At 39.1% G+C, this 25,047-nt stretch overlaps 1 protein-coding gene across 8 annotated transcripts in view; it reads right to left on the bottom strand.

Annotated features, from left to right (window-relative positions):
- The window catches only part of LOC144964478 (uncharacterized), a 65,529-nt gene that overhangs the window by 13,674 nt on the left and 26,808 nt on the right, over positions 1-25,047 (bottom strand). The window contains exon 4 of one of the 8 annotated variants that reach the window (XM_078898834.1): positions 1,893-2,225. The exons of 2 other annotated variants lie outside the window; for them this stretch is intronic. In XM_078898834.1, coding sequence (XP_078754960.1) covers positions 1,921-2,225 — 305 coding nt within the window. In that variant the 3' untranslated portion in view covers positions 1,893-1,920. Of the gene's footprint in view, positions 1-1,892; positions 2,226-8,677; positions 9,135-9,673; positions 10,947-12,847; positions 13,730-18,573; positions 21,300-25,047 lie in introns of those variants that run through there. 5 more of the 8 variants (XM_078898832.1, XM_078898839.1, XM_078898829.1 and 2 more) reach the window with 5 other exon arrangements.

Below are 25,047 nucleotides of genomic sequence, written 5' to 3'. Positions count from 1 at the left end.
TTCGCCAGATCTAACAAACCCAGCTACCCATTCACTGCTGAGTAGACAGGGATTCAGAAAAAACTCGACTGCACCCGGATCGATCTCTGGCCCTTTGCGTATAAAGAGAGTGCTCTATCAACTGAGCTATCGGGGTCCACAAATATTCTATTGGACTTTTTTAAAATACAGACGTTATAACTGGGTTTTTTGGAAGGAAGAAACTAATGAAACTCATATTATTTGATTAGTTAAAACACCAAACGAAATTTTAATATTATTGTATCATTTTAAATGACAACAATGCGATAGAAAGGAGTGGTGACAAGAGATGGACAAAAGAAAACAAAAAATCGGACTTGCTACTTGCTAGGTTCGACACACACACACACACACACACACACACACACACACACACAAAAACACATCTTTAGTAGTCACATGCATTTCAAACAATAACCCATTAGAGAAGAGGGGTCATGCCTTCATCATAGATCATTGTCATTGCGATCATTATGGTGTAGTAAATTTTGAAATTTACCCCGTATAATGGAATCGTCCAAGGCGTGCGCCTCCTGTTCCCCCATCTCACACACGAAAGGGCGGTTTGCGGAGTGGAGGGAGGTGGTCGTCTGCCTCTATGGTCGTCTGTGTCGTTTAGTGTATGGCAAAGGGGGTGGGTGCGATTAATTAAGTGGGATGGGTGGTGATTGGTGGAAGATAGGCAAAGAACCGAGGCAACGAATCGCTGGGGAAGTAGTATGGCGCGAGAACGTTGAAAGGTGATAAGAAGTGAGGACCGCCGCCGGTCTTCCACTTTGGGACCGGTCTCCGGTTCACAGCTAAAAGACCGTGGGACCGGTCCTCAGCGCGGCACTATGCCCACGCCATCCTTAGTTCGTCTGGTGACGCTCATCGATCGCGAATGGTTGTGTTTACCTGATATTATATCAAGGAATATCGTCCATTGTAACTAAAATTACTCTTGATGACTTATGAAATAGGATGGATGGAGTTGAAATGCACTGTACAAAATATTGCTCAAGAACTTTATTCCTAACCCTAACAAAACCAAGATGACGACCAACTAGATCTGAACAGGTTGTTAACAACAAAGAGGTACTACTATGATTACAAATAAATATGGTCAAAGTACGTCTATTTAGTCTTTGGATATGATTTGGAATCTATGACATTTCTTAAATCTATCGCTCAAGTACTGAAGTTCTTCTTTTGTAAAAGTTTCGATTTTTTAATTCATGTTTTGTCTTTTTGGTTTTTTAAATTCAATTTGGCAAAAATCTGCCGAAAATGTCATTTTGGGAGGCCTTCCGAAAGCTCATGAATCGGGGGGGGGGGGGGAGAGTGAGAAGAGAGAGAGAGAGAGAGAGAGAGAGAGAGAGAGAGAGAGAGAGAGAGAGAGAGAGAGAGAGAGAGAGAGGGGGGGGAATTGCGACGGCTAGTGTGAATCTGAATTGTTGGAGCTATATTGTGAATTTTTAAAAAATGTTTTGATAGCGAAAAAGAAAATAAAAGAAACTAAGGCTTTCGATATGAAGGTTCAACATCAAACACACACACACACACACATACATACATAATTCATACATACACACATATACATACATACCCACTCGCACACATACATACATACAGTACATATACACACAGAACCATACATACATTCATACATGCATGCATACATACATACATACATCCATACAGTACATACAAACATATACATACATATCCACTGATACACACAAACACACATACATATATGCATGCATGCATGCATACATACATACATACATACATACATACAAACATACATACATACATACATACATACATACATACACGCATACATAAATTGGGTACCAACTTGATTTTAGCAGCATCAGAATAAGTCTTGTAAAAATACAACTTGCATTCCCATTATCAGCTAGTCACAAAGTCTTCGGAGTGCCATCTCTTGATGTGAGAGTTCATAAGATCTCTGCGATGGAACTGTGCATTGCACACCGGGCATTTTAGGACACGAAGCCCAAGACATTTCCATCGGTGTCTGCTGAGGTCGTGACACCTCCGATAACTCCGTCCACAAGACTCACATGCGTACACAGGGGGTTGATTTGCCTTGACAATGCTGTTGGATAATGAGAGTGGAACTGGAACGTTCGGCTTCCTATAGATGGGCACCTCCTTTGTCCTCAGTTGTCGAGGATATTGACCATAATGTATTCCTGAGTAGTACGCAAGAAATGACATCGCATTGTAAATAACACAAAACAAATATTTGCTAAACGACAGACAACATTACGGACCAGGGCTATGGCTAAATGGGTCAACATACGATATTTCACTTGGATTTGAAGAAACCATGGGTGCCAGCAGGAAGAAGTGCTAAAACCTGAAACTAAAATCTCGAGGCTGTAAACACGAGATTGGACAGGCCGAGGCCTTGACCAAAGAGAGTTCCGGTTTCGTGAATCTACCTCCACATTCTGAAAAGGTGGCTGAATCACGTTTTCGAATTTTTACCAATGCCATTAGGCTATTTTACTCAAAACACTGAAACCGGAGGTATTTGACTTCGAGATATTGCGAAACCGGAATTCCGGCATGAACCGGAAAACTGGCACCCATGGAAGAAACGTATCCAAAATACAGGGATTCGAGCCCCCTTGATTCCTTTGACACAGAATTCATGAAAGGCATTTCCCGGTGGAGTGGTTCCGAGGCTATCACCCGCGGGTAGTCCAACCGTATTCTGGTAACTATTGTGAGCTCCGGCCGGCAGTAGGCTAAACCCCACTCAAGGACCGAGTACCCGGCGATATCACTTTACATGCGGCATGTAGGCCCACCTTCGTGTGGAACACGCCTTAGTGCCCATGCACCAGCCTCCCAGCTATGGGTAAATAGCAAATCCCGGGTAGATTGAGCTCGTGAGCCATGGCAGGCAGTCATTCTATGAGAGAGACAACTCTGATTTCAAACTCGGGCAGATGGAGCTCGTTAGTATTGGATTACAATCGTCAAAGTCTAAGGGATGGAAACCCTGAAAGAAAAGATCCCCAGTCCTACTAGTAAAGAGGTTTGGCAGCAGGTTAACAACCTTCTCCTGTAAAAAGAACTATTGTTACAGAAACCTCTAAAGCGACCAAAAATCTTCATTTTGCCTTTGGGGGGGGGGGGGGGGGGGGGGGGGGGGGGATGTAGCACTCTCCATCGGACTCCGATTCGGAGGGATATGGCGTGCTTCGGTGAAAGCCGAAAAGAATCTGTTGGACCGAGGATCACCCGCCAGTCCTTTGAGTTGAACCCCCAAGGCACACGAAAGGTGGGCATCCTAAACTGACATGGAGGCGCTCGCTATCAGAAGAAATACATTTCGATGATTTTAATAATTTTAAAGGCGGTTTTCAAAATTGGTATATTAAAGAGAAGACGAAGAAGACGAAGAAGAAGAAGAAGACGAAGAAGAAGAAGAAGAAGAAGAAGAAGAAGAAGAAGAAGAAGAAGAAGAAGAAGAAGAAGAAGAAGAAGAAGAAGAAGAAGAAGAAGAAGAAGATTACTTTGTTTTAATGGGTTTACGGCACAATTGCCACCCCCCCCCCCCCTCCCCCGAGTAAAAGAGAGAGCGAGCGAGAGGAGAGATCTTGAACATTACGTTTACTTATATATATACCGTATATATATATATATATATATATATATATATATATATATATATATATATATATATATATATATATATATATATATATATATATATATATGTTTGTGTGTGTGTATGTGTATATATCCCAATATCCACTTAATGTGCCGAAAACGGTCTTGGTACAAGGACGAGACATGAAAGGCGATATTTCATTTTGTTTTTCCGACAGACACAAATTTGATATATTATGTAGCTGTGATACTCGTTTTATACCTGGGTACTATGAGAGAATGCGAGTAGAAAAAAGTCTTTACCAATGACTCAATTTTGCGCTGCCTAAAATAGGGCCCCTTTATTACCCACAAGGTCACAAAGCCGCCACAATCGAGTTTAGGACTGCCTTGAAGTACCAACTCAGACACTTTTACATGATCCCGTGTATTCGATATGTAATAATTGCCTACATAGTTAACTCACTCAATCCTAGAGATTTTTGCTTCTTTTTAAAATTGGGAAAAAATGTATTAAAAATTAACATGTGCATAGATATTTTTACTCAACTACCATTAACATGTAAAAACTATACACATTAGCTTTGATACTACGCCTATAATAATTTGTCTCAGAAAAAAATGTAATAAATAGGCATGGGGTAAAGGTAAACCAGGGTATATTACGGATATAGTCGGTGTTAGGGTTGAGTGAGTTAAAAGGGGATGTGAATTGGATTCAGTAGTCTGATGTCACGCCGCCCGGCAACGACGGCCATCTTGGTTCTAAACAAAGAAAATCATTACTTTTTATTCTTCATGCTGGCTAGAACTTTTCATATGCCTTGTGACCAGAATGTGTAAAAGTCAAAACATGATCAAATTTATATGGTTTTTTTCCTATGGAAACGCTTTTATGCTCGCCGGAGAAATATTTCATACGGGCGTCCGCCATTGTTCCGATAGTTTAGAGCCAGTGTTACTAAGTTACCATGCGTCATTAGGAAGGAAGTGACGTTACGACTGTTGAAGAGTATTACAAAATACAAAAGCTCCATCTTTATGCTTCCTCTTATTTTTTAAAGAATAAGCCAAGGGACATAACCACAAAATATGACAATAAGGTCAAAAATCAGAACGAAGTTTCTCTCTTTCCCTTGTCATGATTTTCACACCAAGAGAAGGAGACACCCAGATGCTTACAACGATTTTGCCTTTCACCAGTTAACTGCTGTGCGGCTATGTGGTCTAATGGTACGACACTCGCTTTCGGATCGGAAGGTTCTGGGTTCGAGCCTCGCTCGGCGAATAGTTGAGTACTTGGAAAAGGCGCTTTACTCACATTCTCTCACCGTACTCAGGTGTAAAATGAGTACCTGGCCGTTAACAGTGTGGTCTTTGTCCGAAAAATTTGTAATATCGCCTGACAGGCGTGTTGTCTCGTCCTACATGTTATGTGTTGCTGTTGGCCAAGGACTCCTTGTAAAGCGCTTTGAGTACGTTTAGTGGATATTGCGCTATATAAAAGCTCAATTTTTAATATTTATTTTTACTCTAGAAAGACACGGGATTTCAAAATTTGGCCATAAAACTCGTCTTGCAAATTCGATCGATGTAAATGACCCTCGTGAAGTCTTGATACCAACTACTTCATTGGGGTTGGAACCCCAGATTTCTTTCACACTGAATTTTATTCAACTTGTACATAGCGACAGAACAGATACGAAGTAATCAACAAAAATGAATAGCTACAACCCCCCCCCCCCCAAAAAAAAAAAAGGCCAAACACGGAACGCTTCGGGCTCAAACCCCTTGTTCAGCCGACAATCAACAACAACAATAAGAATACAATAAAAACATTAATACATTCCTTTTTTTTAATCAGATGGACGAAATGTATAACTATTTTTATTGCTTTTCATTGTTTTTGTTGTTGGCTGAATAAGGGGTTTGAGCCCGAGACATTCGATATTCGGTTCTTCTAGCATTTTTAGTTTTGCATATAACAGTCCATAGTTTCTACAGCTTAGTAATACATACTTTGGGCTAATGCAGACACGAGGACTCTCGACAGGTACGGAGAGTGTCCGCCTTACACAGTGTTATCTGTGCAGAGTGTCCGCTTTACACAAGTTATCTGTGCAGAGTGTCCGCTTTACACAAGTTATCTGTGCAGAGAGTGTCCGCTTTACACAAGTTATCTGTACAGAGAGTGTTCGCCTTACACAGTGTTATTTGTGCAGAGAATGTCCGCCTTACACAGTGTTATCTGTGCAGAGTGTCCGCCTTACACAAGTTATCTGTGCAGAGAGTGTCCGCTTTACACAAGTTATCTGTGCAGAGAGTGTCCGCTTTACACAAGTTATCTGTGCAGAGAGTGTCCGCTTTACACAAGTTATCTGTGCAGAGAGTGTTCGCCTTACACAGTGTTATTTGTGCAGAGAGTGTCCGCCTTACACAGTGTTATTTGTGCAGCGAGTGTCCGCATTACACAGTGTTATCTGTGCAGAGAGTGTCCGCTTTACACAAGTTATTTGTGTAGAGAGTGTCCGCCTGACACATATTATCTGTGCAGAGAGTGTCCGCCTTACACAGTGTTATCTGTGCAGACGTGTCCGCTTTACACAAATTATCTGTGCAGAGAAAGTCCGCCTTACACAAGGTATCTGTTTTGAAGGATTTTTATACACTTGTGAAACAGCGCCCGTAAAAGAAGGAGGATGGGATGGTCAAAATTTCCTAGATATACAATCAACCAGTGAACTTCCGTCCTATGTAAAGAAACGTATTTCAGTTTGGCCATATCACTCGTCTTTCAAATATCGATCGATTTAAATGACCCTAATCATGGCAAAAAAAAAAATCTAAAACATGGGATTTCGCGAAGTCCTAGGTTTGACAGTTTTTGCCAAGATGAGGGTCATTTAAAATCGACCGATATTTGAAGGACGAGATTTCTAGCCGAATTTTTCCAGAGTACCGCAGTTAACTGGTTAAAAGTACTAGAGAAAAAGAAAGACAAAGGAGGACTGGTTCAGATAGGGGAACAGAGGTGGATTCCGCCAACAAACTACACAATATGCTTAGTTTGAGATGTTTTTGTTGTGCTTTGTTTTAAACTTTTTCTTTTCTTTCTTGGTTTTTTTTTTTTTTAGGCTTTAACTCTCACCTTACCAGCTATTTTTAGTATTTCCCCCGAAAATTCACACCCACCCAGCACAAAATAGACTTTTCTTACTCAAACAAAACAATAATAAGTGAGCTCTACAACACAGTGTTTAGTATTAATAACTTTCATCAAAGCATTTCTTCAAATTTTGTGATGTACAAGAGAAATCAGAATAAGAAAATTGTCGGTTACATCGTAACGAATGTGACGATTTTCCTATGGGTGGTAAGGAGAGGGTTAACGGCGCTTGCAACACATTTAGGTCATTTCGGCGCCTGTAAAGGGGAAGAAAATGGTTTAGCGTAAAAAAAAAAAAAAAATTTTAAAAAAAATCTAAAATGACAAGAAAAGGTACCCAAGAAAAAAATAAGACAAAGGGGGATGTTTCAAATAGGGAACAGATGTAGATTTCAAGAGCATAACAATAATATCAATGTACTTAGTTTGAGACCAACTAAAAGTCTCATCCAGACACCAGCACACGATCACATTGAGAGGAACGCACTCAAATGTTTAAAATGTATACCCAAAACAGAAAACCTAATTAACAATAAATAAGAGAGAAGTGGTGATTTGCAAAGGAAAAAAACTCCTCTTCCAAAACTAATACTAAACATTTGACTGTTTCCCTCTCAGCTAAGGACTCAAGCAAGGGCCAGGACAAAATCAATTAACCTCATTCCAAGACAAAGACAAAAAGTAACTCGGAAAAAAGGTGCAGGGGGTTAGAAGAACAGGAAGTGACCCCCTGCCCTTTATGGGAGGTCAAAGGAACTCACCCAGAGTTTGAGGTCTTAAAAACCCCATCCGGACCAAATAAGAATCTCATTTAGAGGAATACCACTCAAATGCTTACAAAATATTATATTCAAAACAAAAACAAAAACAACAACTACAAACACCGACGACTACAACACTTCATAACAGAGAGATGCTTTTTTTTTTTAAATCAATCATCTTCAAAATTTAAAACATGACTGTTTGACTGTTTCCTTTTAAAGAACTCCGGCCGTGGATAGGGAAAAAACAAACAAGATAGAGAGCAAGCTGGAGGAGGAAAACGGGCATAGGGAGATATAGAAGATAGACAAAAACACACAGCAAGAGTGAACGGTCATAATGGAGGGGGTCAAAGACACGACCCCATTTTACAACTTGGGATTGTATAACTACGAGTATAACCAACACAATTAATTTTAAAAAACACAAACTAATGTATTTCAAATTGAAAGCTTTAATCATCAACAAAATGCAAATATTATTTTAATAAAAGAATTCAACATAGCAATTTACATGGCGATTTTCATATACTTTATGTACATATCATTCATATCTTAAATAACACAGGGAATACATATGTGTTTCAGTAACAATACAATGTCAGTATAAATTAGCACCAGTAATCATTGCAAGAAGGTCAACACGTCATTATAACCGTTACTATGGAGTCTGAGTTGACAAGCGTTATAAATTGTATCCTTAAAAATCCAAGAGTAAGAGAGAGCGTGGTGTGTGGTATAAAATAAAATTTTAAAAACGCAATGTAGAAGAGAGAGAGAGAGAGAGAGAGAGAGAGAGAGAGAGAGAGAGAGAGAGAGAGAGAGAGAGAGAGAGAGAGAGAGAGAGAGAGAGAGAGAGAGAGAGAGAGAGAGAAAAGAAGGAAGAAAAAAAAATCCCCCATAAAAAAATGTTAAATGGGGTTTTTAAAAAAAGGTGGGGGGGGGGGGGGGATAGGACCCTAGTCTATCGCAAAGTACTCTCCGTCAGATCTAGCAGACCCAGCTACCTAATCACTGCTGGGTGGACAGTGTGGTGTGTGTGGGGGGGGGGGGGGGGGGGGGGGGGGGGGGGGGGGGGGGGGTCCAGAAAAAAAATAATCTCGAAATCACCCAGGATCGATCTCGGTCCCTTTACGTATGAATCAGTGAAGCGAGTGCCCTACCATCTGAGATATCTGGACCCCCAGCTCTATTCCAAGACACTGGTGAAATCTCAAGTCTTTACTACTGAGCGGTTGAAATCCAAAACAAAGAAGGCAGCTGAACTGAGTTGGCCTAATAGGAAACAAGAGACCAATTTTTCGCCGCGTGCGTTTTCATGTGAACATTTAGGTGATCCCTCCTGGAAAACTGGGCATCGCACACGGTGCACTTGATGACTCGAAGGCCGAGACACTTCCATCGATGCCTCGTAAGGTCGTGGTTGTATTTGTAACTGCGGCCACAAGCATCGCATTCGAAAGGCTTGGGGAATAAAATGTCCGACGTGTACTCGTCGAAAGCTCCGTGCGGAGCCTTGTGAAGACGCCGCTGTCGATTGTGAAAATACACTGTTGAAAGTGAAAGGAGGAGGGCGAAGAAAGGGGGGCGGGTGGGTATCAACAACAAGGATCATACAAATCATACAACCAAGAGTACAGTGGACATTTCAAATCAAAATCCTAGATACTGTAGAAAACAGTAGAGAGGAAAAAAAAAACACCAAAAAAACCCTCAAAACAACCTGTGGCTGCGGTGATAAACTGGCATCTCTATGGATTGCACGCCAAGAAGATTCACAACATAACGATAACCTTATTCAAATTTTACCAGTTAATTGCCGGACTCTGGGTAAACGCATAATCTAAAATGTTAGCCAGAAAACTAGTCCTTCTAATAGCAATCAAAATAAATGACCCTCATTTTGGCAACAAAAAAAAAAAAAAAAACAACCCAAAAACGACAAACCTCTCAAACCTGGGACTTAGACTTCGCGAAACCCCAAGTTTTGAGAGTTTTTGTCAAGGTGAGGGTCATATTTGAAGGACGAGTTTTCTGGCCAAATCGCCCCCCCCCCCCCCCCCCCCCCCCCCGAGTATATACCCCAGTAGACGGGTGAAACTAAGATAGTCAAGAATTTAGGGGACCTGGTACCAAAAACAGCAGTAATAGTATCCAAAAGAGAAAAAAAAAATAAAACTAAAAACATAATCCTGAATTGTTGTGGACAAGTCCAAATGTACGTGAAGATCGACAGACAAATAATTTGAGATTTTTGGAAACCAAATATTTCATCCCATTCACATCAATCAGTTCATTTACAACAAAAAAAAAAAAACACCAAAAAAAAAACAAAAAAAACAAAACAAAACCAGCATTATCATCATTTCATTTTCTACTTAGGTGAACGGTGTACTCTTTTAATAACATTGACCTCGGGTCAAATAGGACATGCAATAAGAGAGAGAGAGAGAGAGAGAGAGAGAGAGAGAGAGAGAGAGAGAGAGAGAGAGAGAGAGAGAGAGAGAGAGAGAGAGAGATGTATGTATAAGAAGCTGTCATCTCCCAAATAAATTGACACTCACGGCGCACTATGTATATTTCAATGAACGATTCGAGCAGGGGTGTGACCAATGCCAAGGTTTGGATAAGTCCAGAGAGTCACATTAAAGGTAACTGCTGCTGCTGCTGCTACTACTACTACTACTACTACTACTACTGCTGCTGCTGCTGATGCTGCTGCTACTACTACTACTACTACTACTACTACTACTACTACTACTACTACTACTACTACTGCTACTACCTCTAAAAAGTATATTACTCGACAACTCAACTTCATTTCATTCTAACACCTGAAAATAATGACATGGAATGTTTAAAATAAACTGATATTTTTATGACCCAATTCTATATATATATATATATAATATATATATAGCACAAGACAATGTAACAAATTATCGTTCCCGAACATGTAGTATCATAAAATAAAATAAGCAACAATCGACGACTTGCCCATCAGTATCGATATCAAGGGACATCTTCATTTACAGACAAAAGAGTCTCGGGAATCGTCACACCAGATTTCGTGGGCAGTAAACAGTTATCGTTATAATTATAATGATAATCAGGCGCAGATTCAGTCCCTGTCCTGGACATGTGAAGCTGGGATCTGAGGTGCCTCATATATGTATCTTTCCGAGTAAACACGGAAAAACACGCCTTGCAGCTGTACAGCTTGGAGGGGTCATCCTTAAAATGGGTGGTCTTCCTGTGGCGTGACAAATTGGCGCTAGTCTTGAACGTGTTGCCGCATAGGTCACAAGTTTCTCTCTTGACAGCTGTGATTCTTTCTTCGATCTCGTATCGGTAGTCGTTCTCTGTAGTTGGATAACATTATAACAATGTGAATAGAATTGTTGGTTTAGAAGTCTCAAAGCGTTTTGGACACATCTCGGTCCAAGGCATAATGTGGAAAACTGCTAATGGAATATATACCCATTCTTATTCCCATTCCCAATTATTACAAAGGCAGCACTTCGGACAATGAGAGAAAACTCGTCAAGCGTATAACACAGCCGAAATGACTAAGCAACACCAAGCCCCCCCCCCCCCCCAAACAAAAAACAAAAAACAAAAAACAAAAAACAAAAAAAAACCCCAAGCAAAATCACCAACAACAAACACGATAAGCAATAAAACTAAAATATGATATGTATTCAGGGCGATCATTGAAATCTGGTATTCTCAGTCACTCTACCCCTTGGTACGCTACTGCTTGGCATTGAAATTTACGTTGGACAGACACGTAGTCTGGGCTGACACTGGCATTCCTCTCAAAGTTGGGATGACCCCCCCCCCCCCCTTTCCACCTTCACTCAAACCAAATAAGTAAATCCTTTCTTTAAAAAATATAGCATTGTGGACAACATTGTGCTAATTTGAGTCAATAAAAAAATTGACACGGTGCACAACTCGACTGAAAGATTTGAAAATTAGAAATGTATTTTTTACAGATAGATAAACAGATACCTTGATTTCCTTTTATAATTTAAAGTCAGTTTGAATATTCGTTGAGTCACACAGATATCATAAAATACGTACCGACGACACTCAACAGTCCCAAAATCAACCAATTTCGTCACTGTAAAAAGTTGTCAGTTTGCGTCATCTATTTATGACATCAAGTATTATTATTACTTCCGTTGTGTTGTTGATTTAGCGGTGATCAGTTTTGTTCTAATTGCGTGTATGTTTGTGTGTGTGTGTATGTGTGTATGTTTGTGTGTGTGTTGTGTGTGGTGTATACATGTGTGTGTATGTGTGTGTGTTGGCATTTTTCAGCAAATCGTGGCATTCATAGTGATATTATTCACTTGATCACATGAAGGTATTTCAGTCGCCATTTTGATTCTTTTTTTCCTATTAGGGTTAGCTCGAGAGGTTAGTCATAAGTGTTATTAAAGGTGCTAGGGTGTTTGTTTTTCCATAAGTTAAGTAAAGGGGAGACATTCCGAAAGCTCCTACATCCCCAGTATTCTTTAAATTTGTATTTTCACCGTTGATATTTTGTCAGGCATTTATTTATTCAGTTTGTCATTATATAGAAGTATTTTAAAAACTCTAGAACAAACCCTGATAGATTTGTGAAAGTTTAAAATTTCCTAATTTGACCATTGTTTTGATTTTCGACCGCCATTGTGATTTGTTAAGTATTGAAAGGTAGTGCAAAGAAGTCCGAGAGTTGTTTTTTTTTTACTATTAGGGTTAGCTCGAGAGGTTTGTCATAAGTGTTATTAAAGGTGCTAGGGTGTTGTTTTTCCTATTAGGGTTAGTTAAAGGTACTAGGTTTAATTTTTTCTTGGGGTTAGTTGAGGGAATATATTATTAAATATATTACTGGGCCACACAGAAAAATCAACCGACGATATACCAAATTACACAGACAACGTTGTTTACCAATCTGCCCTCATTAAATGATGGTGAGTACAGTATCGAATGAAAATAGTTCTTTCCCCGCGAAATTGCGGGCTTTTTACTAGTAAATAAAAAAATAATAGTAATAATAATAATAATAATAATAATAATAATAATAATAATAATAATAATAATAATAATAATAATAATAATAATAATAATAATAATAATAATAATAATAATAATAATAATAATAATAATAATAATTCCATCGGAAATTATTGTTGATTTTTTATTCATCATAGCTTTTATGTTTGAATTCTCATAAGTTATCCCAATGATTCCATTAAATTGAACTATATGGTAACAGCTACTGGGTGTAGAGGAGAGGAAGACTTTATAAATAATTACTTAAGAGCGCCAACCAACACCTTGAACATCAACACTCAGATACACAATCACACAACTAGTGTACACATATTAGTTTCTATTTTAGCAAATCTAAGTAAATTTATTCCGTGAAGTCCCAGGTTTGACAGTTTTTTTGTTTTTTTTGGTTGTTTTTTGCCAAGATGAACGTCATTTAAATCGATCGATATTAGAAGGACGAGTTTTCTGGTCATTAAATAATAACATACCGAGTTGTTTTTTCCAAGGTACGGCACTTAAATGGCTAATTTTTCAACATAAAAAGAACAGTAGATATATTCATTGACATAATAAATTTAAAATAGCCGATCTATTATTAAGATTCAATGTTCATGCATGCGTTTAATATGGGCCGAAAGTGTATCCGTACGCGAGAAGTCCTTTCCACAAAATCTACACTTAAAATAAATTCCCTCCACTGCCAGCAGATGTCGCTTCAGGCCTTTCTTGTCGCTGTAAGTCTTATCACAATGGTGACACTGAAAAATCGATTTGCCATTTTCCAACACGACTTCCGTGGGATTTTGTTGATATAAATAACTGTGTTGTAAGTGCAAGTGATCCCGTATTCCCTTCAGATTGCGTTGTGAAAGATCACAGACCCGACACTTAAAGGGTTTCATTTGCTTCTCACTCTGACAAGCCGACATGGCCGTATCGACCAGATCGATGTGATCCCGATATGTATCGAGATCGTAAAATTCATCGAAACAAAAGCCGCATTCGGCCACTGGACTATTCTTGGCGTTCGAGTCGCTATAACGTGCCGCATCGTTGTGCCCAATGGACTGTTGTGTCCCGTTCAAGTATGGGGTGACTGTGAATGAAAGGAAAAGGGAGCATTCTCACTGACTTATAGAACGAAAAAAGAAAAGAACAAGAAAACCCGAACCAAAAACAAAAAAAAGAAACATACGCTCAAACACTGTAGAAGACTTGGGCTGGACGGCATCTGAAGTTGTTAATCGTATTCCTCGTTCAGGTTGGTCAATTCATGAGGCAAACAATTACTGAACTTTTACTAGAACACATAGACTGACCCCTTTCTCGATGCTGAACTCCAGTAAAAAGACAATATGGACTTACTTTTTTTTCCATTCAGAAGGTGATTGGAAAATATATTGAGGTGTTTTAACATACTGAATTATGGCTCATAACTCATAGCATTGCTGACACGAATCGGATAGATGATTTATGGCGCTTAACTGTTATAAATGGACTGAAAAAGGGGGGGGGGGAGAGAGAGAGAGAGAGAGAGAGAGAGAGAGAGAGAGAGAGAGAGAGAGAGAGAGAGAGAGAGAGAGAGAGAGAGAGATATCGAATTTGCTCTCAATTTCAATTGGAATTAAAAGTGAATACTAAGTCGCGTGTACAAGTCAACAGGCACCGATCAACTCCGAAAATAAGCTAAAGGTTGGGTGGATGAGGAGTGAAGGAAGCAAAACAAAAGGTAAAATGTGTCAACCTCTCCCTAATATTTGAAAAAAAACTGCGACTTCTCGAAATAATAATCTTTATAGGATGGATTTAAGCATAAAGATTATTTTCTCTTCCTTTCTCATTCCTCATAGATTATATAAGATAAGATACGCTAAACTTTATTAATCCAAAATAAATGGAAATTACATTTGTGTTCACAAAAAGATGTCTCTCTCTCTCTCTCCCTCTCTCTCATCTCGGCAAAAACTCTCAAACCTGGGACGAAGGAAGACCTCGCGAGGTTCCAAATTTGAGAGTTTTTAGCCAAGATGAGGGTAATTTAAATCGATCGATTTTGCAGGACGAGTTCACTAGCTAAATTTTTTAATGCGTGCCTTTCCAGCTTACGGCAGTTAAACTGGTTAACAAATTACTCACTCATTCATAAAATAATGATTTCTTTAATAACGATATGTGTTTGTTTGTTTGTTTGTTGCTTTAGGTCTCTTCCAACACAATTGAGGTTATATGAGAGACCGCTGAAACAAAAAAACAAGCAATCTAACAAAAATAGTACAAATGTAAATCAAAATCATAACCTAAAGATATCATAAGCTAAATTATAAATAACCAAGAACAAACAGGCAGGAGATTTACAGAAAAAAAAATATCCCTTGTCAAAAATACAATCACAAACCAAAGAAGCAGGATATGCTAGTAAAGAGAAGAAGAAACGACATCACTATCGGATCGTACACCCATGCGAACATCATAGGTATATGATTCAAGGGTGATGCTCCCATCCAACCACCCGCAACGATATGTGTAGATGGGGAGGTGGACAATAATAAAGAAATAACAATAGGAAATGAAATTGAAGCTACAATTTATTCAAAGAAAACATAATGTGGACGTTTCAAGTTTCCCCTATATCGACAAAACACGATGAATGAAACACTGAAAATAAATTCATTGCTTCTCTTGGTGTTTCATTGATAAAGGGGAAACCAGAAACCTCTACATCATCGGTCTTCGATGAATAAATTGAAGCTTCCATTTCATTTCCTTTTCTTAATTCTTCTGCATTTATTTCTTCGAGCTTGCTTCAAGCAGCAAAATTTTCATTATCAATTATCAAGAATCAAAATCAACTTATCAATGCTAAACAAAGGGCAAAACAACAAGCCAAGTTACAAAACAAAACAAAATCCCAGTTGCCTCACGTGATCTTTCAGTGTATTGAATGAAGAGCTTTTGTTGTTGTTTTGTGTTTTAAAGGCTAATCTAGACACAAGCACAGGAAAGGGGAAAAAATTGATTAATTGCTGATGATTGATTGAGTCAACTGCACACTCACATTCCCCGTCCGTTACTATCAAGTTGTCAGGATGCATCCTCCTTACGTGAATTGCCAAATGATCCGACCTGAAAAATCTATTTGGACAAAATGGGCACGCTTGATATTTAATTCCTGCACATTTGTCCTGATGGCGCTTCATGTTACTCTTGCGGGTGTACGTCTTTCCACAAATGTCACACGGATACAATAACTCCTCTCCATTTTCCCCCAGGCGGTTCGACGCATCAAGCTTGTTAACAATCGGGCCATTTTCAAAAGGTGTGAATTGAGAAACGTTTCCGAAATCTGGATTTTGCTTAACTACACGTAGATTCGAATTCGAGTGTGGCCACGTCAGTTGTCTTGGTGTCACTGAAACCAAACGGCAGAAAAAAAATTACTAACCAAAAATTAACTTCACCAACGGGTCTTTCTTTCTTAAGGAAATGATGATACAATAAATCAATCTAAACACAGCCAAATCCGTTGAAAATATCGTCGTGTATCTCCACTTAATAGCGCAAATAGACAGACAGACACACATACACACACTTCCAACGCCAACAGAATCATATACTAGCCCCCCAAAACAAATTCTAAAAATCCAATATAAGGTGCGACGTTTTAAGAATACACTGCGGTTTGTTTTTATAGGTTTTACGGTGCTTGCAACACTAATATCTTTTCAACACCAGAAAAAAAAAACGTTTTGCTTTGTTTTGTAATTTTTAATTGAGATCATGTGAACAAGAATGAAAGAAACATTGTTTGTCTGTTTTTAACGGTTTTACGGCGCTTACAACACATTTAGGTCATTTCAACACCAGTAAAATGAAATAAAATGGGGTCGAAGTGAAAGGCCCCAAGAAAAAGTAAGACGAAGGGGAATGGTCCAATTTGGGCCAGATATACATTCCAAGAGCACGCCATCAGTGTAAACTCAGTCTAAGATCACCAAAATATCTCATGCTGACTCAAGCACAGGCTCTCACAAAGAGGAATACACTACAATGTTTACAAATCATTATATATATTATATAAAACAAATCACACACACACACACAATTTTTTTTTTAAAACAGTGCTGGACAGAGAGATCACTTCCAACATACAAAAAAATGTCTCCCAAAACAAACAATATACATTTGACTGTTTCCCTCTACTCTCAGTCAAGAACTCCGGCAAGGGAAAAGGACAAAACGAATGTAATCTCATTCCTAGACAAAGACAAAAAGCAATTAGAGAACAGATATTATATATAGGCTTAGGGGTGTAGAAGACACAGTAATGAGCCCCCTGCCCAATGTGGGAGGTCTGGAACCCAGGCCAGAGAAAGAAAAATCGTAAAATGTTATAAAGAGATCAGGGGGTTTACCAACAAGCAAATCAATATATAATTAATACGGCAATCTGGATCTCCGACTTGTCCCTAAAGTAATTTGAGAAAAAAAAATATATTCATAAAATTTTATATCGAAAATGGGAAATTTCGCATCCAAATATACAAGCGACAAATTAGGCAGCAGGTACCGGTGTAAGGTAGAGATCTGAAAAAGTGTATGAAACAGTGCCAGACAAAGCAAGAAAGAAAAACAAAAGGAAAAAAAAACATCCCCCAAAAAATCAGTCTTCAACAACTGGGGATCGAATCTCAGACCTGATTACCGGTCATACGTGCTACCATTACACCACACGGTGATACGTGCTACCATTACACCACACGGTGATACGTGCTACCATTACACCACACGGTCATACGTGCTACCATTACACCACACGGTCATACGTGCTACCATTACACCACACGGTCATACGTGCTACCATTACATCACACGGTCATACGTGCTACCATTACACCACACGGTCATACGTGCTACCATTACACCACACGGTCATACGTGCTACCATTACACCACACGGTCATACGTGCTACCATTACACCACACGGTCATACGTGCTACCATTACACCACACGGTCATACGTGCTACCATTACACCACACGGTCATACGTGCTACCATTACACCACACGGTCATACGTGCTACCATTACACCACACGGTCATACGTGCTACCATTACACCACACGGTCATACGTGCTACCATTACACCACAGAGGTTCCGAATAGTTGGAACAATTATTCTTCTCAAGGGTACGCGTTAATACGTTGTGAACCCTCACGTGAACCCGTCCAAATATAGCAAATTTCGAGAGAGAAAAAACAAAACAAAAAAACTACATATGGATGGTGGGCGGATCAAAGCTCTGAAGTCTACATAAGAGATATGCACCTCGTGCTTTATTTAATTTTGGGCGGATCAGCCTCTGATGACACTCGTATGTCTGACTTCAGAGTTTTGATTCGCCGAATTCGCAAGAACCCGAGACGGCAGAGCATCTAGTCGAGAGGTGTGTTGTGACGATGCTACCCGGCGGGTTCGCGACAGTGCACGAATGCGGACCGGACTTTGCTGATTGGGTCGATCGTCATAACATAGTAGTGTGAGAACCATAAGAGGCTGCTGCCGAATGTGAAAATCGGGTTTCAGAGGGTTGATCTGCCGACCATTAATATAAATATAATTTTTTTAAAAATAAAATTGGCAGCTTTGCATATCGTTTTACACTGAAATAGAAGAAAAAACATCTCAGCAAAATATGATTTATATTTATAGGCATGGTCCAGGTGGAACCAAATGATAACTTAGATGGACTTCGCGAAGTCTCAGAATTGAGTTTGTGGGGTTTTTTTTTTACCCGGGTTACTTTTACCCCATGCCTATCTATTTATTTCATTTTTATGAGACAAATTATAGGCGTAGAATCAAAGCTAATGTTTTTAGTTTTTACATATCAATGGTAGTTGAATAAAGCTATCTATGGACATGCTCATTTTTAATACTTTTTTTTTTCCAATTTAGAAAAGTAGCAAAAATCTCTAGGATTGAGTGAGTTTAAAACAATAGCTATTTAATATTGCGTTCATTATTTGAGCGGAAATATAATTAAGAAGTGAGCAAGATTATTAAAACATCCATTGGGTTGGTTAGCTACAAATTAAAATACGTGTTTAGCCCGTGGGGAAAGGTTTTGTTAGATTATATATGAGTGGGTTTTTCTTTTCTGGTCAGATCTTTAACTAAATGGGCGTGGCCATTCACAACAACGCTTAAGTGTTTAAAATACAAACAAGATAGAACAACATAATATTATTATTATCTGTCATCTGCATTTTTTTGCCAAATTGGGACCTAAAATTTGTCAAAATTTGCAACAAAAAAACCCCAAAATTTGCCAAGAAATTTGCCATAAGCTTTGCCGAGGAGAACTAAGCCTTTCAGTAAAAAATTAACACGCGATACAGAAAAAATATATATATAAAAGACAATTTATTACATTTATTAAATTACACAATGTAAAGCGATTTATGCGCCCAAACTTTCAGACAATCACACACACACACACACACACACACAAACATACACTTTCAGTCAGACTCATCAAAGGCCTAGTTTTCTTTTACTACTCAAAAAAGAGGCATCGATAAACTTATTGTAGTAAAGGAAAACTAGTCCTTTGATGTTGTTTTCTGTGAGTCTACGCCTTATGGAAGACAAGACAAAATTGTAAAGAGAAAAACTTCGCTCAGCATCAGCTGACGAGCATGTTGAGAAGGCATACCGGGACGCCAATGCAGCGAGAGCTAGAACATAATCTGCCACAGACTTCCAAAATAGGGTCAGATGTATAATTCCAGTATCAGACTCTCACAGCGCTGGCCCAAGTTTCTCAATATACCTCGTGAACTCTTCGTGAACATTTCTCAAGATTCGCACTTTTTTCCCCAAAAAATTTGCCACGATTTGCCAATTTTGGGAAATTTGCCAAAATTTGCGGATCGCCCTGATATTTGCGGCCGCAAAAAAAATGCAGATGACAGTATTATGTGCCAAAATTAGTCCTTCAGAGCCATTAGGCCCATGGAGCCAGAGTTTATCCCGGTTTCTATATTCTATAGCGTGAAATAATTGCTTGCTATCCTTTGGATAGGACGCTAGTCTATCGCAAATTACTTTCCGCCAGAACTAATAGACCCAGCAGTTACCCAATCACTGCTGGGTGGACAGAAAAAAAAAAATCTCGACTGCACCCGGGATCGATCTGTCCCTATGATTGCGAAGCAAGTGCTCTACCAAACAGAGCTCTCGGGACCCCTGAACAAATAATTAGAGCAAGAGTATGTCCATGCGTTTGTTTGTTTTTAAGGGTTTTACGCGCTTGCAACACATTAAGGTCATATCAGCGCCAGTAAAAAGAAGAAAATGGGATAGTAAAAAGTTCTAGAATTACAATTAAGGCACCCAAGAAAAGGTAAGGCAAAGGGGAATTGGTTCAAATAGGAAACAGATGTAGATTCCAAGAGCATACCACCAATGTACTTAGTTTGAGATCACCTAAAAGTCTCATCCAGACACAAGCACAGGTCCCAACTAAGAGGAATACACTCAAATGTTTACCAATCATATAATAAACTAAACATAATTCAGTGCATAACAGAGAGATGATTTACAAGGAAAAAAATATCATCTCCCAAAACTATAACTATACATTCGACTGTTTCCCTCCCAGCCAAGGAACTCCGGCAAGGATCAGGACAAAACTAAATAATCTCATTCCAAGACAATGACAGGAACAATTGGAAAACGGGTATGGGGGATAGAAGACACCGCATGTACCTCCCTGTCCACTATGGGAGGTCAGGATCCCCACCCAGAAAGGTGATTTACAAGAGAGAAAAAATACCACTCACAAAAAGATAAATACCATTTCTCTTTCAGCAAATAGCCCCGAGCAGCACCCAAATGACAAAAAAAAAATGTCTCGTCCCAAAACACGGAAACGTCACATAATAATAATTTTTTAAAAAAAGAAGTAAATATAAAATGAGGAATACATCGGCCTAGAAGCGGCCAACGCTGATCCTACCTACGCCATAATGTGAATTTCACTCACAGTCACAGCGGCCTAAAGTTCTGGCTTGACGTCCATAGCATTATCAATATAGAGCGATGCATCAGAATCGCTCGGATTGACAATCGAATTCGAGGAAGGAGGAGGGAGAGGCGACGTGTATGAAGGCGCCAAAGCTTTACTATATCGTCTTTCCTTCTGGTTGGCATTGCCAGCACAATGATGATCGTAGAGCTGAGGTTTGTACTTGAAGGAGCGTCCACAATATTTACAGGTCAGCTTTTCCCCTACACCGTGTTTGCCCCGCAAATGTTCTTTCAACGCACACATTTGACTGTACACTCGATTGCAGAAGCGACACATCAGCCTGTTGGTTCCGCTGCACGTAAGAACATGGGAAGCACACGTTCTGGCACTGGTGTAAATCCCACCACATTTGGGGCATGTCGTAATGGCGTGACTCCCTGGGGGCCCGGGGTAGGATCGCATCTCATATATCGAGTGGTTGGCAGGGCGAAGTCGTGTCGATGATGTGGAACTTGGGAAGATTTTTTGAAATGTATAGGACGACGAGTTCTGCGGGTAGCCCTGCTGTCTGACATTGCTGGAACCAAGGTGTAGCATCCCAAAGGTCGTTCTGTCATCGCCCTGCCCAACGCCTGAGGAGCGAAAAGAACAGCGCTGGAGGCAAGTTTGCAATGGAGATATTTCTTCAGCAGTGACCATTATAAACCATAAATTAAAATTATTGTTAGAAAAGCATAAATAAGCCTATTGACACAACCACGACTACATTAAAAAAAAAAAAAACAACAAAAAACGCTCATTAATCTCATAATACTCCAAATAAAGTCAATTTAATACAGCTTCACTCATTCGCCTTCTTTTAAAAAGAGTTAGTAACGTAGTCAAAAACGAAAATTACCCAGAAGACCGCAGGTTTAGCTTTTGTTAATTAAAAAAAATATAAATATTAACTCACTCAACCCTAACACCGACTGTATCCGTAGTTTACCCAGGTTACTTTTACCCCATGCCTATTTATTACATTTTTCAGAGAATTATAGGCGTAGTATCTAAGTTATTGTTTTTAGTTTTTACATGCTAATGATAGTTGAATAAAACTATCCATGCACATGTTCATTTTTAATACATTTTTTTTCTTCCAATTTTGAGAAGTAGCAAAAGTCTCTAGGATTGAGTGAGTTAAAAGAATAAAAAGAGAAAGAGAGAATAAAAACATGAAAAAGAAATTTGACAACAAAAACTCAAGCTACGAATTAACATCTAGATAGTTTACTCCTAACTGCCAACCCATGATGTCTGTCAAATAAGTCAGGAATTTCACCTTTTAGATGTCATTATGTCAAATCAAGCTTGATCTACACAATACTTTTACTTTTTGACTGCTCCTTGATTTTGAGATAGTTTATTGTTTGCTTTGAGGAGTTTTACAGCGCTTGCGCCACTTTTAGCTCATTTCAACGTCGATAAAAAGGAAAATGATGAGGAAAACATTGTTCATCTGAATTTAAAAGCACCCAAGAAAAATGGGACTACTTCAATTAGGAAACAGAATTAAATTGCCAAAACTCTAATGAGACCCCAATTATCATTATCCTCTGTATTAAAAAAACAAAAACAAAAACAAAACAGCAACAATAACAAAAACATAGCTAGCAGTTCAAAATTTGTTGTTTTTTTTTTCTCCTTCACTCATAAAAATAGATTTTGATGCGCAATGATATTCTGACCACAATGATAATTCTTTTATGTAAAATCGATAAACTCGAGAACCGATTGTTGTTCTGCTTTTTTAATTTAAAAAAAAAAAAAATCACATAGGTATCTAATGTCATTGGAGGGCTATGGTAGGATTCTGGGAACTCCGGCGTTAACTGAAAATTGAAATTTTGATCCTGTTCCCAATGGGCACTCTCGGCCTCAACAAGAACTTGTTCGAAATTTCAATCGCAGGAGTTTATTTATCTTATAACATGGCAATCCCTTTCTTCTTTTTTTCCTCCTACTAAAATACTGGTTGAGTCTTGTTTTGTTTTTTTGTTCCTTAATTTAATGGGGGAAGGGGGAAATCGATATCTGGCGGATCGATGAGGTAGCACGCAATTATAGACCTATTCATGACGTTGGTACACATATAGATCTGCTTCTTGACCATAAGAGGAATCTCTCGTGACTTATAAATTAGCATCCACTAAAAATGCTTACGAATTAGGGTGGGGTGTTCCAATTCGGCGGAGACACTTGATGAAGGGCGTCGGCTTCGATCTGAAGACGATTTTTTTTTCTGCCCACGTCTTTTGAACATGTATGTTGTGTGTGTGTGTGTACGAGGGGGGAGGAGTGTCTGTCAATTTTAATTTGACTCGAACAATCTTGACAGAATTTTTTTTCTCTCAAGATTTAGGAGGGGGGTTTTCAGTTCTGTAAGCTCGAGCTTTTATATAGCGCTATATCAACAAAGCGCTTTACGTAAAGGGTATTTGTATTTATTCACATAATTATCCTGTTCTTTTCTTTTTCTTTTGTACCATGTGTAATGCGTTAAAGATGATCATTCTATATAAGTACATTAATTTTCACATAGTTCACCAACGTCTAGTCATTTGGCTTTCTATATACATGAGGTGTGTCAGCTTCCTGGTGTAGTTCCAATTGCCTTCACAATATTTAAGGGGCGACGTGGCTCAGCGATTATTGCCTTTGCTTCGTACTCGAAAGGTAACAACTTCCGACTCCCCATCGTGCAGATTTTGTGGCTTTGAGTAAGCCACCTAGCCCGCTGCACTGCGGATAACGCCTTGGTTATTCCAGTCTTTCCTTGTAATAGACCCTAAGCGAAATTCCCCTTGGGAATGAATAAAGGGTATGATTTATTTCACGATGCGTCCCACTAGTCCTGGACGGGGGTGGGGGTATTGACAGAGCAGTTTTGCCGTTCTATGAAGTAAAGATTGAGAGGTCTACTTCTCAGCAATACTACACAATACCAGTTACACGTTTTTATAGAGGTCTACTTCTCAGCAATACTACATAATACCAGTTGCACGTTTTTATAGGTCTACTTCTCAGCAATACTACATAATAATAATACCAGTTGCACGTTTATAGAGGTCTACTTCTCAGCAATACTGCACAATACCAGTTGCACGTTTTTATAGAGGTCTACTTCTCAGCAATACTACATAATACCAGTTGCACGTTTTTGTAGAGGTCTACTTCTCAGCAATACTACATAATACCAGTTGCACGTTTTTATAGGTCTACTTCTCAGCTATACATAAAACCAGTAGCACGTTTTTATGGCACACCTCGTGAATTGCAGCGCGCCACTCTTGTTTCAAATATTCCCGTCAATGGCGCAGAAAAAAAGGATGCTTATTCTTCTCATACTAAAACACTGAGAGATACCTTGATATCAGCAACTTCATTTTAGTATTTGAAAAACACGTGAGCATATTTACAGCGCCACAGCTACTAAGCGCGTTTTACAAAGGGGTCTTTTTCGAACACCTACGGTGAAAAAAAATGTGAGTAAAGAGTCTTTTCCAAGAACTCAGCTATGCGCCGTATACGTTTAGGTATACAGAATCAGAATATCCTGCTTGTTGTTTGTTTTTAAGGGTTTTACGGCGCTTGCAACACATAAGGTCATATCAGGGCCAGTAAAAAGGAAGAAAACGGGATAGTAAAAAGTTCTAGAATTACAATTAAAGCACCCAAGAAAAAGTAAGACATAGGGGAACTGGGGACAAATAGGGATCAGATGTAGATTCTAAGAGCACACCACCAATGTAATAGTTTGAGATCACCTAAAAGTTTCATCCAAACACAAGCAAAAATCCCACTAAGAGGAACACACTCAAATGTTTACAAATCATATGTAAAAATGAAGAGAGTAACAGTACATAACAGAGAGATGATTTACAAGTAAAAAAAATATCATCTCTCAAAACTATAACTATACATTCGACTGTTTCCCTCTCAGTCTCAGCCAAGGCTCCGACCAAAGTCAGGACAAAACCAAGTAATCTCATTCCAAGACAAAGACAAAAAAGCAATTGGAAAACAGATAAGAGGGGATAGAAGACACAGAAAGTACCTCCCTGCCCGCTATGGGAGGTAGGAACCCCACCCAGAGAATATCCTGCTTGATCGAATCATTCGCTCTCCAGCTTTCAGCTTCATTTCCCCCTTCTTCTACATTGTCTTAACAAAAATCTGCTTCTCGGCGGAAGTTGTCCACGGCACGGGTGCGAAGGTAGGAGCTTAATCCAAACAGTAAAAGAATGGATCAGACTGCTCCAGATAAATAGGATCGTGAATAACACGTCATTGTTTTGTTTTAAGGCTTTTATGGGCCTTGCAGCAACACATTCAGGTCAT

Source organism: Berghia stephanieae, chromosome 2 (assembly GCF_034508935.2).
Source record: "Berghia stephanieae isolate SIO BIC M18660-M18661 chromosome 2, UCSD_Bste_1.3, whole genome shotgun sequence".
NCBI lineage: Eukaryota > Metazoa > Mollusca > Gastropoda > Nudibranchia > Aeolidiidae > Berghia > Berghia stephanieae.
This window is presented reverse-complemented; position numbering and strand designations above follow the sequence as displayed.